Source organism: Camelus dromedarius, chromosome 5, assembly GCF_036321535.1.
Source record: "Camelus dromedarius isolate mCamDro1 chromosome 5, mCamDro1.pat, whole genome shotgun sequence".
Lineage (NCBI taxonomy): Eukaryota > Metazoa > Chordata > Mammalia > Artiodactyla > Camelidae > Camelus > Camelus dromedarius.
The window spans coordinates 2,102,133-2,119,513 of NC_087440.1; the positions used below are offsets into that span (position 1 = coordinate 2,102,133).

Here is a 17,381-nt window from a genome sequence, read left to right on the forward strand (position 1 = left end):
CCCTGATTTCACTAAGTTACTTATTTGAGACACCTACCAACTTCATATATATTTTTATTAGATGTCGACAAGGATGGCACATCTGTGTATGGAGACCCCCTGTGCACAGGCGACTTCATTTCTACGTAGCTGCTTTCTGGAAGCTTGCAGGTGAGGATGGGTGGGTCCTTAATTGTGGCGTAAGGGTTTTCACTGCTATTCAGGGAACAAGTGCTAGAGCTGCAGACGGACTCTTTCATGTAATCTGCAAGGCAAGAGAGAGTTCTCAGGACAAGCAAGGACATGGGATTTAAACACCAGAAGCAGACTGCAGTCGAGTTTATGTGTCTTCAGGATCCTGAAGCTGTAAAAGCCTGTGATAATCCAAGATTCACTTACTAAACGTGTTGAGGAGTGCTTTCCTAAGTAAGCAGAGTTCTTTTCTAAAGAAACTTAGGTTTTTTGGAGGGATAGGAACATTTTTGTTTCAGTAGTCAGGAATAGCACCATAAAGGGATTAATTCGAGATATTTACAATATGCTTTCACACCTATAATTTCTATAAAATCCTGCAAGGATAGTTGATTGTTTGCATTTTATAGGATGATGGCCCAGAGGGTTGAAGTGACTTGGCTGAGGTCACATAGCTCATAAATGGCAGTGCCAAGGCTTGAATCCATGCCTTGGGATTCCTTGGCCTGTGTATTTTCTGTGATATCATTCTTCTTCTGAACTCTTTTTGATGACTCAGCTTAGGTTCAGAAGTAGGTATGTGATTTGGCACAAGTGTCAGCCATTTGGCAACCTTTAGGCAGCAAAGTGGTGGTGTTCCTGTTCTCGGAAATCTCGTGATTAGAGGCGGGGCAGACTGAAGTGTAATAGAGGTATAAAAAGCACCTGGGTCTCAAGCTGGGCTTTGGAAGGTTCCTGTTTTCTAGCAAGCCTGCTGTGTATCCTCTGGGGTCACTTGCTCCAGTTCTTGTGAATGTAACTGAGATCTGTTTTAGCAGTATCTTTCTGTTACTGGGAAAACCCATGCTGCTGCTCCTGTCATCTCTCAGGTGCATCATCCCCACGACTTCAGGGTATGTTAGGGTACAAAAAGATGCAGGCTAGTTTCCAAATATGAAGAAAGGTAACTAGCTCACTGGAGGAAGAAGGTTCTCTTTATGACTAAGAGTCACAGAAGGAAAGGGTTCCTTCAACCTCTATGCCGTTTTCCCTTTTGGGGGAAGATTACTGCCTCCTGTGGATTGTTTCAAGTGAAGCAGGAAGAAAAAGCAGGAGACATGCTAATCTGGCGACTCTGGCCCTAATGCTTCTGTGAGGCTCTGCCAGCTGGGGGTGGGGGGAGGTGTCCAGAAATAAGCACTGAGTTGCAGGGGCTTCACAGTCAAGAGCAACCTAAGAAGTCTACTTTTCTGTAAGTGCTAGCAGATGGTGAGATTTCTGTATTTCTCAGCTCTAAGTTTCTCTTAAGTGCTAGCAGATGGTGCGGTTCTTGGATGATCTTTCACTAGAACCACCACAGATTACATTTTGGGCTGCTATTTATCTATGCTTTCTGCCTCCAACGTGTGGCAATTAATGAAAATGTAAAAAAATGAAAGTGGTGATGTGACTGGATGTACCTCGGTCCAGTGAGAGCAGAATGTCCCACATGACTGAAGGAGTTGGCGTGGCCACCACAGTAGTCGTTTCTCCCACAACAGGTAACTGGTTGGGAGGGGATTTGCTGTTTCATCAGTGCAGGGTTATTTATGTTTGTTTCAAGCAGGTAACACTTCCTCATTCTTGTACAGGAGTACGTCCACCCATTAGTCTCTTCAAGCGTTCAGAACACCCAGTGATGTAGGTAGAGCAGTAATTATTATTCTCCCTTCCCCTTTATTGCTCATGAGGAAATTGAGGTTTGAATAGGGAAGTGATCACCCCACGGTCACACTGCTCATCAGCATTAGAGCAAGCTCCAGAACCAGGCTCAGAGCACTTTGCATCACACCTTAGCCCGCAAGTAAGAGAGAGATGCTGGCCTTGGGTCCTGTCTTAGATTGTGGCCTCTTTCTAACATGGAACCATAGAGAGGAGGAGAAAACATTCTTGCTAGGCCATGAGCAGTCCCAGCCAGCTCCACCAAGGCCTAAAGGGAGGCTGGACTGGCCCAGCTGCTGGTGAGGCTCTCGGCGGGGAAAGGTGGCTGTGGGTCCTGGGCCATGACCTGCCTGAGCTACATAAAATTGCCTCTAGTGAGTACTTTTTTTCTTAGTATAAAGGAGTAGGGGTTAAGTCCAGGAACCCCAGCTGGCCCATCAGCCCCACTTTGGGTTCTCTGAACCTACCAGCCAAACAGTAGCACAGTACGACTCAGCTGTTTGTGTGGAAGCTGAGGACTACTAGCATTGCTTAAAGAAGGGCTGTCCCCTGCGTGAAAAGCCCTAACCCCCCCCCCCCCGCCCCCTTCCCCATGCAGGCGCATCCTTTTGAGAGGCAGCTGGCTCAGCTGCGTGTTTTCTAAAATTTGAGGAATAGCGATAGCTCACTTAGTAGCACGTATAGCTGGGCCTTCAGTTGGTCAGGTTAGATCATTTGACATTTGTTACATCTGTGAAGAGGGCCTGGGCAGGAAGGACAAGTATTACTACTTTAGAAATGAGGAAACTAAAGCTCATAAAGTTTGCTTAAAATTAGTAGTTAATTCGGGACTCAACGCCTGCCTTCTCTGATACCCACTCCAGGTGTTTTCCCCTCCCATCTTGTTACCTGGTACTCCTGTTGTGTATCTTAAATGCAAACTGTGTCTGCAACAGCTTCACCTTACCCCCTTTTATCTGTGGGGCCAAGTCCTGCTGAGAAGGGCCAAGCTCTAAGCTTTCTGTCTAAGCTGACTTACGGCAGTGAAAGACGCTGCAAGTTCTAGCTCAGTGCCCAGCAGAGCTTCAGCCAATCAGCAGTGCCCCTCTCATTTCCACCAGAAGTTAGGGCTGCTCTCAAGTTTGGGGAAACAAATTGTTTGCAGCAGGGGATGCGTCTGAATGGATAAAAGAGAAGCTGGGGTTCATGGGAAAGGGGATTAGTCTCAGGGAGAAGCTGCGTCATCTACAAAGGGGCCACAAAGGGCGGAGAGGTGTGTGTGTGTGTTTTGAGGTGGTGGGGGAGGGTGTTGAGATTATGGAATAATCTGGAATCTATTTCTGGGAACAGGGCTGAGGGAAAGGGCAAGCCCAGCTGGAAAACTACACTTCAGGAAGCTACTCCTTTCTCCTGTTGAGTCATCCACCTGCCTGCCTGAGGGAGGGCGGGGTAAGGGGAAGAATAACCAGCTGCCCTAAAACACTTCCTCATCTTTTTATAGCCCCACCTCTGTGCTAGTCCCTGCACTTCAGGGCATGTTGCAAAGAAAGGGGAAGCATCAGCCAAGGCTACCCAAGCTCTGGGGACTCACTCCTCCAAGGCCTGTCATTAGTATCAAGCCTGAAGGTTTAGCCCGGTAATGCCCTGGCTTTTGTTCTCATCTAGTTCCTACCTCCCCCAAATCACATACAGCCACATACTGTCAGAGGCAGAGGGGGCCTCTGAAATGAGCTAGTTGAAACATCTTCATTTTATACAGGAAGCAGCAAATCCAGAGAGGGGAAATGACTTTCCAAGGCCACCTTGTGCGTAGGATTTGAACTCACCAAAAGACCATGAGGCTCACACTATTGTCTGGTTAAGGCCAATATTTCACTCACGGGGAAAACCTAGGCACCAAACGTCCATTTGTTTCCCAGCCTACTACTACTATTAGGAGGCCACACTGCCCTTTCTCTTCCTGGGCCCTAAGGTCTCATCCTTCTCTTGACTGAGAGACAGGGATCAGGGGAGAGGAGGGGGGAGATCTCAGGATCAAAAGGAGAACCACACTGGCTGCGAAAAGTTTTCAGGGTGTCAATGGGTTCCTGATTACCTTGGAAGCCAAGGTTACTGCAAGGAGAGACTTGAAGGTTGGATTAGCAGGGAGCATACAGGTGGGGAAAGTGGCAGCAACAGTGGGATTTCAGGATCATGAAGGTGATGGAGAGTAGTGGGGAGGATTCCTCTATAGCACTTGGAAATGCCTCACAGATAAGTGTCGACATGAGGCCGTTTGCTGCAGAATTATTGTGCTGGGGGGTGAGAGGAAGATAGATGGCAAGATGTTCAGAGTAGAATGGGGCTAGCACAGCCGAGTGAGTGGTCTCACACAGCCTCCAGGGTGACAGTGGGTGGAGGTCTTCAGGAAGTAACGGGGGGAAGCGGGGGGACTAAACGGAGTAAGACTTGAAATGTCAAGAGCTGGAAAGGGCCTTAGCGATGGTGCTAGCCCAGCCCAGTGCTCCTAGTGCAGGAAGAAACCAAGACCCAGAAAACTGTGACCTAGTGGGTGGCACACAGCAAGAACCAGGACCAGAACCCAAATCTTTTAACTCCCAGGCCTGGCTCTTTCTCACTGAGTTCAGAAAACACTGAGACTCTTAACTCTTGGTAGTTATGATTTGGTTTGGCCCAGTAGTTTTAGGAAATAATTCTGGTACAAACTAGTTTATTAAGTGTTTATTTGGGGAGTTGAACCAGTTAGTTGGGTTTAGTCCACGTCTTTAAGAAGTATTTCTGTCAAGTTCTGAACTGTGACATTCCATTCTCCTCTTGTTCTGATGTGTTGGTCACCAGCAACTGCCGGTACATTTACCTACACAGCCCTCCCTCTTTTCTCTCTAAAGGATGATTGTAGCCAGAGTGGTGAAACGAAATCTGGCTGCTAGCCTGCTAGGCCGTCCCCGCACTCAGAGGCTCAGATGTTGTGATCCCACAAAACAGGAATGAATGACGCCAAGGCGGAGACACTGCTGTCCTTAGCTTTGTTTTACATTTATGGCTGCGAGTCTGAAAGCAGCTGCTCTCCTCACAACACAGGACAGCAGAGCGCACAGGGAAGCTGCGTGCTCCTTTGGTGAGGCGTCTGGGCCTGGCCGGGCTTATTCACGCTTGCGTCATGCACACTCTCAGGGCCCTTCTGACCAATCCCCGTGCCTCTTTGAGAAGAAACTGAGGTCCCAGGTCATAGTGATAAAACAGTATAGTTGTCTTTGCTGTTGGTTAGCCTCATCTACTGGAATGGTGTTGGCCTTTATTTGGACGGGTTAAATCAAAACTAACACAAAATGGCCACAGTGATGCTCCCAAGGGTGTAGTACCCTCTGGCTGGCCAGGAGCCTGCGGGCGACCTCCTGGCCTCACATTGTTCTCCTGGACCATGCACATCCTAACAGGCGCTGATGGGGGCTTGGCCTTCCTGCTGTCTTGTTCAGCACAGTTCTCACCACCACCCGCCCCTGGCTCACCCCCACTTCTAATAACCACCCCACTGAGGGCTGTAGATGACTAGCTCTCCTTGGTTAGGAAGTGGTCTTACGTGTTCTAAGGGTAAGTCTAGACCAGAATGGGAAATCTGAGTCAGTCTAGACCAGTGGTTCCTAAGTGTCAGTTGGGTGACTTGCTACATGAGGATACCCTGAGGCACTCTCCAGGCAGTTCTGGTGCACAGCTAGATTTAGGATACCTACTGGGGTTGTTGATACCACTCGTATCTTTCAGTTTGGCTGAGACTCTTTTAAACAGACCTCAGAGACAAAAGGACAGCTCTGTTACATTAGTACAACCCTTTACAATATGCAAAAACAGCTCCCCCCTGTGATTTTATCAGACACAGGATAACCTTTTAGACCACAGGACAGGGATGATTATCCCAACCTTGCAGGAGAGGAAACTGGGCCTTGGAGAGGTTGGTCACAGTTAATAAGTGACATAATTTTCAAAGCCACCTGTTTCACATGTTATGTCATTTAAACCTAGGGCCTAGCCCAGGACAGGACCTGACCTTTCACCTTTGGTTTCACCTGTACGCTTCCTAAAAGGATGATCCGTCTTACAGTTCCCGTGTGTTAGGGATTAGTCCTGGCTTCCTCGCTCTCTGGGATAGAGATCTCGTCAGGGTGGAGCGTCATACAATATTAACATTAGGTATCATTTTCATTCCTCATGCCCCAGAAGCCAGCAGGTGCAGGTTGGTGTTCCTCGCCAGCGCAATGACAGGAGCCCTCTGGGGCAGGTAGATTGACTTTATTTCAGATTTTATAATCAATTTAACTGGTACTAATTCGTTGGATAATGGTGTTTTACATTTCCGAAGACGTTTAGTTGGCATGTATAAAAAAGCCCACAAGCGTTTGCTAAGCAGGTGCAACTGAAATCAAAAGATGAAATCAATCATTATTATGATTGTTCCCCATGGGCAGAGCTACCCAGCAGCCCCAGGTCCTGTGGTCTTTAACTATTTTGGTGGGTGGGGGAAGAGATGCTCTGTTTGTCTCTGGTAGAATTCCTGGCCATTTCAGATCTGTCCTCTTTATCTTGCTAAGCCCTTTCTAATGGGACGTCAGGATTGGATACTCTACCTTTGAAGCCTTTGTCCATAATGTATGTGTTCTGACGTCTATCCATTCCACAAGCACCTGCATAAAAATAGTATAAGGAAAAAAAAATATGCTGTGAGTGAGGTTTACTTAAGCTGCATGTGTTCTTGCTTTATTTCACTTTCTCCCCTACCCCGGAAATACACAGTTCTTTAATGCTAGAAAATTCTTCTGGGCTTAATCTACTCTAAATCATTTCGACCATACAGGAATTCCTTAAAAGCTCCTAAGCATTAGTGGTGAGCTACGGCTCCCCCTGGCATGTTTAGCAATCCTGTTCTTCAACCTTCACTCCGAGGGAGTTTCTTCCAGGAGGTGATCAAAGGCAGTACTGGTGCCACCTACAGTCACTGTGGGTGAAGTTCAGGCTCCAAACGTACAGGATACAGAATGAATCAGAACCAGTTCTTAGCTTGGGGGATGGGTTTGTGACATTCCAAATTCCAGTTCTGCTGGATTTAGGAATGGGGTTGAAGACTGTTTCTCACCTCTTAGCTCTGGTCCCAACTCCTCCCTTCTGTATCCAAAGCTCAGCTGAGGGGAGCCAGAGGGAGGTGGACTGGCAGCTGAGGTTCTTGATTTTTTCAGTCATCTCTGTAGGATGGGTAATCATTCCCATCCACCGTCAGCTCTCTTAGTTATCTACCCCCGCTGTCCTGCCTGGGGTTTTTTGGAAAGGACCATTTGCAAATAGTTGAGAGTTGTCTTTGAACAATATTACCAGTGTTTTTCAGTCCCAAGGATTTCTTTTTTCCCTTTCGGCTGAAACACTTCATCCTAGGCTCCCACAACGCATGGTCCTGAGCTTCACAGCCAGAGGCAGGAAGGACATAAAGCTTCAGGGACCAAGCTCAGGTTCTTTGCTGCTAGTCATCCCAGAAAAGAAATTATCTGACATTTTTAGTTTGGGACAGTAATGACTTGGGCTTACAAAGCCCCACCCCCCACCCCCAGCTTTTAACTGAGGATGCAGTATCAGGCAAGGCATGCAGCAAGCGCTTACTAAAGTACAGTTTGACTCCACCTGACTCTTCCCAGTTTCTGGCACTGAAGCCCAACAACCCATGGCTGTTTAGACACTTCCTCGTACCTCCTCGGTATAATAAGAGTTCTTTAGTTGAATTTGCAGGAGTCTATTCCTATCTCCCGGCCTTCCACACATCACTGAGTGATAGAGCAGAACCAGGTCCAAGTTTTTCTCAAGTCTGCTCTTCCTCTGAAGGGCCTAGGTATGTGACTGTGACCATCTGTGCCCCTGGCACCAGTTCAGCACTTTATACCAGACCAGGGCTTCCTTTGCCCTCCCTGAGGGAGCAAGACTAGGCTGTTGTTAACTTTGCTCCTTTTTATAGAGCAGGAAGTAGGCTCAAAGCAGGGCAGTGATTTGTCTGAGGCCACACTTAAGTGAGAAGTTGAGTTGCAGCTAGAACCCAGATGTCCCCAAGTATTCTCTCCCATCGGCTGCCAGCCTGCCGGAGTGTAAGCCAAAAAAATGACAGTGTGTGGTGAGGCTCTGGCTACAGTGGCTGACGAGTGAGATCGCAAAGCAGGGAGAAATCTGAGCTGAGCCCAGAGGATGCTCCCACGTGGAAGAGGTACAGGGTGGTGGTCGTGAGTGTGTGTGTGTGTGTGTATAGTGGGGTTGTATTTGGTGGAGTTACTGAATGCCCTCGGCACTGCTTAGGGGGTTCACAGCCAAGAGCACAGCCTCCTGGGTATAAGCCCAGGGTTTCGGCAGCCCATGGCTGCTTAACAGGTAGATGAATTCAGACCCTTCACTCTTCTCAGTGCTACTGGACCCAGGGACCTGCAGGGGTTGGAAGAGCTGCGTTTCACTTGAGCTGTGGAAACCAGCTAGAGCCTGAATTCAGGCCCAGGTTGTCAGTGTGCCCTCTAGGGCCAGGGCTACTTTGTATCAAGGCCGAATTCTCTGTTCATTCACTGCACTCATAGCTACGGCACCTACTTCTGTAACTCCTACCCCCATCCTTCCCTAGCAGGACTAACTTCCAAGTCTCCTTTTTGGATCTTTCCCCAGCTACCAGGTTTGCGCCTAATATACGAGCACAGAGGATGTCAGCTGACACACCCTGCCTCAGCCTCTCTAGAGCCCTGTTGGGCAGCCCCACCCTATGATCTGGGGGTCTCTCTCCTAGGGGACATAGAGCTTTTTGGCCAAGAGCCAACTCTGTCATCCATATCCATGCCATCCCCAGGTCATCTCTCGATGCTTTTGGGTTGTATCCTGTGGTCTGTGGAGAGTACAGTTATGTTGTGTTCCCTTCACGTAATACCAGTTGCGGTTTGTCCATATCCACTGACCATGATAGGAGGAGGAGTGATCGAGGGGGATCCAGACAGGTTTCCTTCTTCAGGTGGGGAATTGGGCTTGTAAATTAATCATGCTGGAGGGAGCGGGGCTCAACAGGGAGAGTTCTGGGACCATCGGGGTGGGTCAAGGGATAGGAACGGGGGTTAGGGCAGGTGCTGGGTCTGGTCTGATATGACAGCCTCGGGGGCCCAAGGGGTAGTGGGTAGGGCTGGGAGTCTAACCTGGTGAGTGTAGCTCAGCGGGGTGGCTGAAGTGTCTAAGTTCAATGTAGAAGTCCTCGGGCGGGTACCTGGCTTCCAGGGCACTGATCTGGAAATGGGAGTCTAGTGAGAGGAATGACAGGGAGGAGCCATTATTCCCAGGGCCCTGGTATGGCGGGGGCAGCAGGGTGCAGAGTACAAGGGGCCGGGGGCAGAAAGGTCAGTGTGGGGCAAGCTGGAAGGAATTAGGGCTTCTATATGTAGCATCCAAAGGAGCTAGGGCCAGAAGGGCAAGGGGGATTTGGTAGAGCTGAGGCCACTGGCGTTGCTACCCCTCATTCCCCACCCCTCACCCTCATCCCCACCCCCATCCCCCACAGGAATTGGTGTCCGTGAGGGCAGTGGGGCAGAAGGAAGAAACCCTTGAAAGGGGCACCTTGGTAGGGCCTGGCTCAGGCAGGGGTCCGTTTCCCAGGTGGTGAGTGCATCTTTTGCCTCCATCTGGAATCCCCACATCTGGGCCCTAGCTCTCTCCCTGGTAGTCCCTGGGTCATAGCCACCTTCTCCCTATCCCCTAATACAGGGATGAAAGGCGTGCTGGGCTTCATTTGCTTGTGAGAACTGAAATAGGGGCTTGGGCTTCCTCCCCACACCCCTTCTCCCTGGGGGGAACCATGCTCAAGATTCCTCTACGCACTGTCTCCCTTGCAGCTGGGACAGGGCCCTGTCAATATGGGAGAAGGAGAAGAGGGTGGGACACGATGGCGGAGGACCAGACTCAAACCACTACTGACCTAACACGTTCACATAGCCGTAGGGGGTCCAGCCTGCCATGTCTCTGTCAAGGGACTTGTTACTGAGCTGTTTGGAGAGTAGGAGAGCGAGTTAATACTTAGTGCCCTTGAGATGCCCCTGCCCCACTTTGCTTTGCCCAGCCTCGAGCACCCACCCCTGTGGGGGGCGGCGGGGAGGAGGCGGCGGCGGCTTACTTATACCCAGGACAGAGATCTCCTTCCACAGGCTTTGGGACTGATTGATTCATTTCTGGTGTCTGCCAGAACTAGCTTGAGGCAAGCTGGGGGAAGCAGGTCAGCTGGGTGGGGGCAGGAGACAGGGCGCTGGGAGCGCCTAGCAGCAACATGAGGTCATCTCCAGCACAGAGGGAGGTGCTGAGGCTGCCTGTCACACTGTCACATCCCTGTCACCTCTGCCACCTGAGCTGAGTATGAGTGTCTCCCTTTCGTGTGACCAAGGGAAAGCTTCAGGGTAGGGTGTGCTTATGGTGTAACCCTTCCTCTTGCTGCATTCCCATAGCCACCCTTCATGAGGCAAGGATGGTTGTCGTCATTTCAGAGTTGGGACCTGAGTCCTGCTTGTGAGCCCTGCACATGGGCACACATGGAGTTGATGGCAGAGCTGGGTCTACAGCTCAGGTCTTAGCTCCTAGACCCATGTCTTTTCCATGTCGTCAGAGCTGCCTGCCTCTGCTGTAAATGCCCCATCTGCTGGGCAGAGGGTACCTGTACCTGACCACACAGAGCCACTTTTGGCCCCTGGGGTTAGGTGAGCCAGAGGGTCACCAGTGGGCTACTCTGGAGTAAGTCCAGCCCCTTACTGAGTGAAAGAGGGTGGCTGGTGACCAAGAATAACATGGCCACAAGGGACTTTTACTCTCACCCCTGGCATCCTTTGCCTCTAACCTTTTGTAGCCTTGATAACATGGCTCTAGTTCATAAAGGACCTCCTGGGGAACTCCTGGAATCCGTTCCCTTAGCTCCTCAGGTAAGCCTAAACCTGGGAAGCTGGGTGTGGGGCTGATGGCCACAGACTGCATGTGGAGCTCAGGGTGCCTTGAGGATGAGAGCTCCTGAAGAGTGGCCTTCGGGTGCTGGCTTCACTGGTGGCCCTTGGGCCCGTATGGTGTCTGTGTTATTGTTGTTAGGGGGTTCAGGGCGCATCGCCACCAAGTCTGGCAGCAGGCAGGTCTGTGGACTGATGGACATTTCCTCTGGGGCAGAGAGGGAGAAAGGATCCCTAGAGCTGAGGCCTGGAGGCCGAAAACGACACTCCTGTCCGTGTTCCTTGCCCAGGATGGACGTTACAGGAAGTCAGGGGTCCTGGGGCTGCGCCTTGCCCCCGAGCAAGGTCCCGTGTGTGAGTGTGTAAATACTAAGGTGGGTGTCAGCGGGCCCGCTGACCTTGTGGTCCTTGGGACTGTTCCTCATTTCTGAACCTCTCACTCTGCGCATTATGAGTCCTACCACATCGGGGGGCACCCTACACCTGAGTGCTGAGACATCCTTGCCCAAGAGCCCGTGACTGAGAGGACATCCTGCCATCGGCCAGTGTTAGGCTGGGAGCTGTGAGGGAAGGCCCTGTCTGAGGTGGTGCACACCTGCCTTGAAGGCCTGCAGGACTCACTGTTAATGGGAACACTGGCTGTGGCAGATGTTTGCGTTCCACGTCCCTTGTGCTGGTTCTGATAACAATAAATGGTTACGGGTGTGCACTGATAACGTGGCATGCGCAGCCGTAAAGGGAACAGGTGGCCCCTCGGTAACAGCGGTGACACTGCTGTGCTGACTGCACACCTCGTAATGCGGCGTGGTGGGCGGCATGGTGGGTTTTTTCCCCCATTTTTTAAATTGAAGTATAGTTGACTTACAGCGTTGTATTAGTTTCCAGTGTACAGCACAGTGATGCAGTTTTGTGTGTATATCTATATATACATGTGCACACATCCATATTCTTTTTCATTCCAGGTCACCACAAGTCACTGAACATGGTTCCCGGGGCTGTACAGTAAGACCCTGTTGTGTATCTGTTGTGTGCGTAGCAGTCTGTATCTGCCAATCCCAAGCTCCCGGTTTACCCCTCCTGGTGGTGTGGTGTTTTGATCCCATGTGTTACTCTGTGGCAGAAGCAGTTAGATGATTATGTGTGACCGGAAGTTTACACGTGATTACATGATGATCACATGGCTCGGTGACATGCAGGGTGTGGGTGTATGTGTCAATGCTGAGTGGTCCTGTGGGTTGGTTACGTGTGCGGTCTGCTGCTCACATGGCACTTGTTGGCTCCATCTAACCTGCTGGCCTCCGGTTACACGCTTCACATGTCTGCATGGGATCACAGGCTATGTTTATTGTATTGGCAGTTGGTTCCATACAGACCCCGGGTGGGGCTGTGATGGTGCAGTTTCTTCCTGGGCAGAGGTGAGGGCTCAGTGGGAAGACAGTGGATGGGGGCTGGGGAGTCAGGGGCCCGGTACCTTGGTGGGGCTGTTCCTGTCCAGACTGCTGGCCTGGCTGGTGGCAGGCCCCCCGCACGCCAGTGCGTGGTAGCTGGAATTGGAAAAGCACTGGGCGTGGCTGCTACTTTGAGACAAATCTGGGAAGAGAACAAGGTGCCACATACCATCATACCCCTGCCCCCAGCATGAGACAACCCCCAAATGAATGCTTGGGCTGCTTTGAGAGTGTTCTGCAAAGAGGGGCAGCCAAGTCCCCATCCCCCAAGCTTCCTGCCATCCACTACTCCCCTGGGACTCTCTTGAGCCTGATTTGCCCCTTTCCCTGTGTGGCCCTCCTTGCAGCATGCAGGGTGCAGGTTGGGCTTGCCAGTGTGGAGGTGGTACCAAAGGAGAAGTGTTGGTTTGACAGCCTAAGATACCCCTGAGCCATTGTGTCGGGCTGTGCTGAGACTCTCCCGCCTCCCCCAGGTTCGGACCCCGGTAGTGAGGCTGTAAAGAGAATCCCACTCCTCTTGGCCCCAGCCCTGCCCTCCTGCAGATTCCAGGATCTCCGCCCTGGGCTGGGGAATTCTGGTGGAATGGCGTGGGGAAACCCGGCCAGCCTTGCTTGTTAGAGTCACAGAAGAAGAAAACCCCCAAGTCTTCTCTGTGAGCTTTGGGATTTCATCAGGGGAGATGCTTTGGCTGAAACCCAGGGAGGCGTGCAGGCCAGGAACCCTGAAGGCAGGGTCTGCACCCGGGCTGCCCATCTGCCCCGCAGCACTAGCACAGAGCTGGGCGGTGGTAGGCAACACTTAGCAAGAACGGGCTGACATGATCTTGGTTTTCTAAGTCCAAGGTGCAGGAGGCTGCAAGTCAGCCGTGAGCTATGGAGCCAGCTAGACAGAGCTGTCGGCCTAGCCTCCTTTGGGCAGTTTCAGAGCATTTTGACCTCTTCTGCTTAATGAAATGTGAAGCAAAAAGCCTTATTTCTAAGGCAGCAGTGCAGGGTTCAGGGGAGAGGAAGGATGTGGCCCAAGAGCCCCGTCCCCACCCACCTCAGACTCCCAGGTAGAATAAATGCCCACTGGAGTTGTTAACCACATTTGTGGTCGCACTGGGTTCCAGCAGGCCTGGTCCGAGGGACACTGTCCAAATGTTCAGACTGCCCCTAGTCAGGCACTGTGCCCTTCCACTGTTTGATTAGGTCCCTCCCAACTGTGAGAACTGGGAGGGAGGGCTGCTCTGAGGCCTTCACCAAGGAAGCAAAAAAATGGGACAGGGCCTGGACACTGGGCCCCAAGGCCGGTTTCCTGATGTGACACAGGCATCGGACTGGGAGAGGTTCCCGGAGCTCTTAAAGTGACTGCTAAGTGTGGGTGCTCCTGCGGCTGAAGCCTGGGGAGAAGGATCGGGGGCTCTGGGCAGTGGAAGGAGGCGCCGAACCATAGCTGTGCAGAGCTGAGCGCCCCAGAAATGAGACCCCCACGTGTAGGCGTAGACCCTCATCTACCTTCCCGAAGTAAGCCCCTGCTCCCCACCCCTATTACCTCTGTAGGGGAGTCCCAGCAGCCAGCCCCCGCAGCCAGCCCTGCAGGCATGCCCTTCACCAGGAAACCCGGGTGTCCCAGGAATACCATGCAGCTCCTCCTGGGGGGTGTGTGGAGGGACGGGAGGGGGCACGCTGGGGGCGCAGCCCTTACCTGAGAGGGAGTAGTCAGTGCTGGTCATCCTCATGGCAGGTGTGTAGGAGACACGGGGAGCCAGGTCCCGGCCCTTCTCCTTCTGGCGCCGCCGGCGCCAGGCGAACAGGCCCAGCAACACCACAATGAGGACCAGCAGGAGGACGATGCCCGTGACGGCCCCCACCGAGTGCCGCTCCGCACCCAGCGCTGGGCTGATCTTGGTGTAGGGATTCAGCTCCTCCATCATGAGGGCAGCTGCGGGCGGAGGGAGGGGCTGAGCCTGGAGCAGGCCTGCTTGCTCTCCAGGTCTCCTCAGCCTGGGGAGCAGACCCACGTTCTGGCCTTGGCCCTGTCCTCCAGTCTCTGTGCGATCCCAGCCCTCACGTGCCTGTCCTCAACTGCCTAAAGAGGGTGAAGTCCCAGGTCTGACGAGGAGCAAATGTGGTCATGGATGGGAGACAACATAATGAATGTTTGTTAAGTATTTCACTCTAGTCTAAGAATGAGTTATAGATATTAATTCATTTGCAAATAGCTTCCTAGCAGCCCTATAAGGGCTGTTTATAAGTCCTATAAGAAATAAAGACTATTTAATTATTTCCCTTTCATAGCTGAGGAAACTGAGTCACCAAAAGTTTAGGTACCTGGCCCAAATCACACAACCAGTAACTGGGAGAGATGTGTTTCTCAGGAGTCAGGAAAAATTGGACATGGCCCTTCGCCCTGCCTACCAGCTGTGTGATTCAGAGCCTCAGCCTGTAACATGGGGACAGTGATCCCACTGTGAGCGCCATATGACAGACTGGCAACGAAAGCTGTGAGTGCTGTACCAGGGTGCCCAGGACTGCTGCTCGTAAAGCCCCTCTCGATGATACATGTGTGGGCTGTCCCTCACCCCCCACCTCCTAGAACCAACAGCAGAAACCACTCATCGGGCGCTCACTGTGCGCCAAGCACTGTGCTGAGTCCTTTACTCACATCTCAGCCTGGCCCTCACGACCGCACTATGGAGTCTTGTCTGCCTGGAGCCCTGGGCTCCTGGTTGAGCCCCTTGGGTCTGCCCGCTTTGCATGTAGAGTAACGAGTCCAGCCAAAGGAAATGACCTGCCCAAGGACACCTAGCAGGTCATGGCAGAACCAGGATTCGGTAGATCTCCCAGCCCGGTCTGCTGACCTTTCCACAGCACTAGCTTGCGGTTACCCTTGCGTGGCTCACAAAACTTGCCAAGGATGAGAACAGCGAAGCTGTGCCTAGGAGGCTGCCTGTTCCACCTGCCTCTCCAGTGCCTGGAGCCTCCCCCCCCCCCACTCCATTCCCTCTCCTCCCAAATGTGAATAAAGGGATGTCACAAAGTGTCTTCATAAAATTCAGTTGGTCCCGTTGGAATCTCCCTAGAGCCTGCGTCCACGGGGCCCTTTGCACAGCCCCCTTCCCTCAGGGACCCTGCCGTCTGTGTATTACCTTGGTCACATCTGATCCCTTTGAATCCAGAGCTGCAGTAGCAGGTGCCCGTGACGTGGTCACAGGTGGCATTGTTCATGCACTCACATAGCTGCTGACACCCGTAGCCAAAGGTTCCTGGGGCACATCCTGTGTAGCATGAGGAAGAGCTGGAGTAAACTGTGAGGTGCACCCACTCTCTACCCCTCCCATCCCATATGTGGGCAGCTGTGACGATTCGTTCTGCCTCAGAATAAAGCCTATTTCTCTGTTTAATACTTGGAGTAGACAGAACACCTATAGCCCTGAGTTGGGACACCCACCCTACCTCCTCACCTGACTCATATTTACGCAGCATCCTCCACATGCCAGGGTCTTCAAAGAAGAATCAAACAAGATCTACCTCCCTCTACTCCCTCACTACCCCCCCACCCACCCCAGGCCTCTGCCTTAACATCCCCCATCCCGACCCCAACTGGAGGAGGAAACTCTTCAAAACCCAACGGAGACCTGACCTAACGTTTTTCTCCTTGGGAGTTGCTCTGAAAATCAAGGGAGCAGGGGATGCAGGGCCCTGATGGGTGGACCTAGAAGGGGGAGGCCTTCCCTGCAGGAGGCTGAGGGCTGGCATTGACACCCAGGATCAGGGGTCGGGACAGCTTACTCTGCTCACAGTGTCGCCCGGTGAAGCCCGTGCGGCAGGTGCACTTGCCGCTGATGTGGTCACAGCTGGCGCCGTTCTGACACTGGCACACGCGCCCACAGTCCTTCCCATAAAACGCTGCTGGGCAGCCTGGAGAAACAGGGTGGGGGCAACTGCGGAGGTGCAGCTGGGACCCAACCTGTGTCCAGCCCCCCCTTTTCTCTGAACACAGGATGAGGACTAGTGAGGCCCTGCACCGTAATGTCTCCCTGCTCTGAGCCCTCACACTGAAGGGGTAGGGGGTGGGGTGGGGAGTCCTTTGGACAAGGTGCCTTGGAACCAAAGGCCAGGCTGGTGCCTCCTTGCTGTGCAGCCATTTCTGGGCCTCCTGTCCAAGGAGAGTCTGGTCTTGGTGATCGCTGGGGCACCTCACAGCCCTGACCTTCTAGGACTTTGGGTCCATCAATCCCCTGAATATAGCCAGGCTTCTCGGTCCCAGGGGTGAGAGGGAGGGTGGTTAGCTCCCAGCCCTGGGCTCCACTTCCTCCCTCCCTCCACCACAGGCTCAGACGATGCCCACGGCAGCCAGCAGGCCGCAGCATGGGATTCCAAATAGCTGGAAGGCTGGGAGGCGGGGCTTACGCTGCGTGCAGAAGAGTCCGGTCCAACCAGGGGTGCAGTGGCAGGCCCCATCCTCGGCGCTACAGCTCGCCCCGTTGTGGCAGCTGCATGTGTGGAAGCAGGCGGGGCCCCAGAACCCAGGTGGGCAAGCTGGGGGTGGGTGGGACGCAGAGGGTGGGGGCAAGGCAGAGAGGGGCAGACGGAAAGGGAGGGAGAGGAAGGGGGAGGGCATGTCAGAGCCAAGACGCCAGGATGTGCCCGGGTGGCATTTCCTGGCTTTCAGAGGGCCTTAGCCACCATTCCCAGAATTCTTCCACTCACCTCTTGGCCCAGTCACCCAGATTCCCATTTAGCCCAGATTCTCTGCCCACTCTCCCAGCTCTCAGGGCTTCTGAACCTTCCGTCTCAGGAGACTGACTGTGATCTGGAGCATGTGGGCGTGTGTGAGGTAAACTGTAAACACTGTGGTTTATGGTGCAAATACTGTGTGTGCTAACTTCCCCGCAAATATGGGGACCTTCCCAGGGTAGGGACTCTCCTCTTTCAGCTAGTGAGCTCCCTGCGGGTGGCATCCCTGTCTCCTCCATCAGAACAGAAGTGCCTTCAGGCCGCACCATCTACCTGGGACCTACCCACGGATACTGGCTGGGTCTTACCCATCAGCCAAGACCTCCACAGGGCAGAGGTTGGGTCTCTACCCTTAGACTGGTGGGGATGGGTGTCCCTGTCACCTCCGTATCAGATTGGGTGCATCTTA

General features: G+C 52.6%; 1 protein-coding gene across 9 annotated transcripts in view; it reads right to left on the reverse strand.

Annotated features, from left to right (window-relative positions):
* MEGF11 (multiple EGF like domains 11) overlaps nt 1–17,381 on the reverse strand; it is a 332,207-nt gene that overhangs the window by 744 nt on the left and 314,082 nt on the right. The window contains exons 17-25 of one of the 9 annotated variants that reach the window (XM_064485480.1): nt 16,646–16,774; nt 16,025–16,153; nt 15,382–15,510; nt 13,938–14,174; nt 12,274–12,392; nt 9,797–9,863; nt 9,024–9,125; nt 6,453–6,509; nt 38–244 (exon numbers count right to left, since the gene is read on the reverse strand). In XM_064485480.1, coding sequence (XP_064341550.1) covers nt 38–244; nt 6,453–6,509; nt 9,024–9,125; nt 9,797–9,863; nt 12,274–12,392; nt 13,938–14,174; nt 15,382–15,510; nt 16,025–16,153; nt 16,646–16,774 — 1,176 coding nt within the window. Of the gene's footprint in view, nt 1–37; nt 245–4,412; nt 6,242–6,452; nt 6,510–9,023; nt 9,126–9,796; nt 9,864–12,273; nt 12,393–13,937; nt 14,175–15,381; nt 15,511–16,024; nt 16,154–16,645; nt 16,775–17,381 lie in introns of those variants that run through there. The other 8 variants (XR_010380816.1, XR_010380815.1, XM_064485483.1 and 5 more) reach the window with 8 other exon arrangements.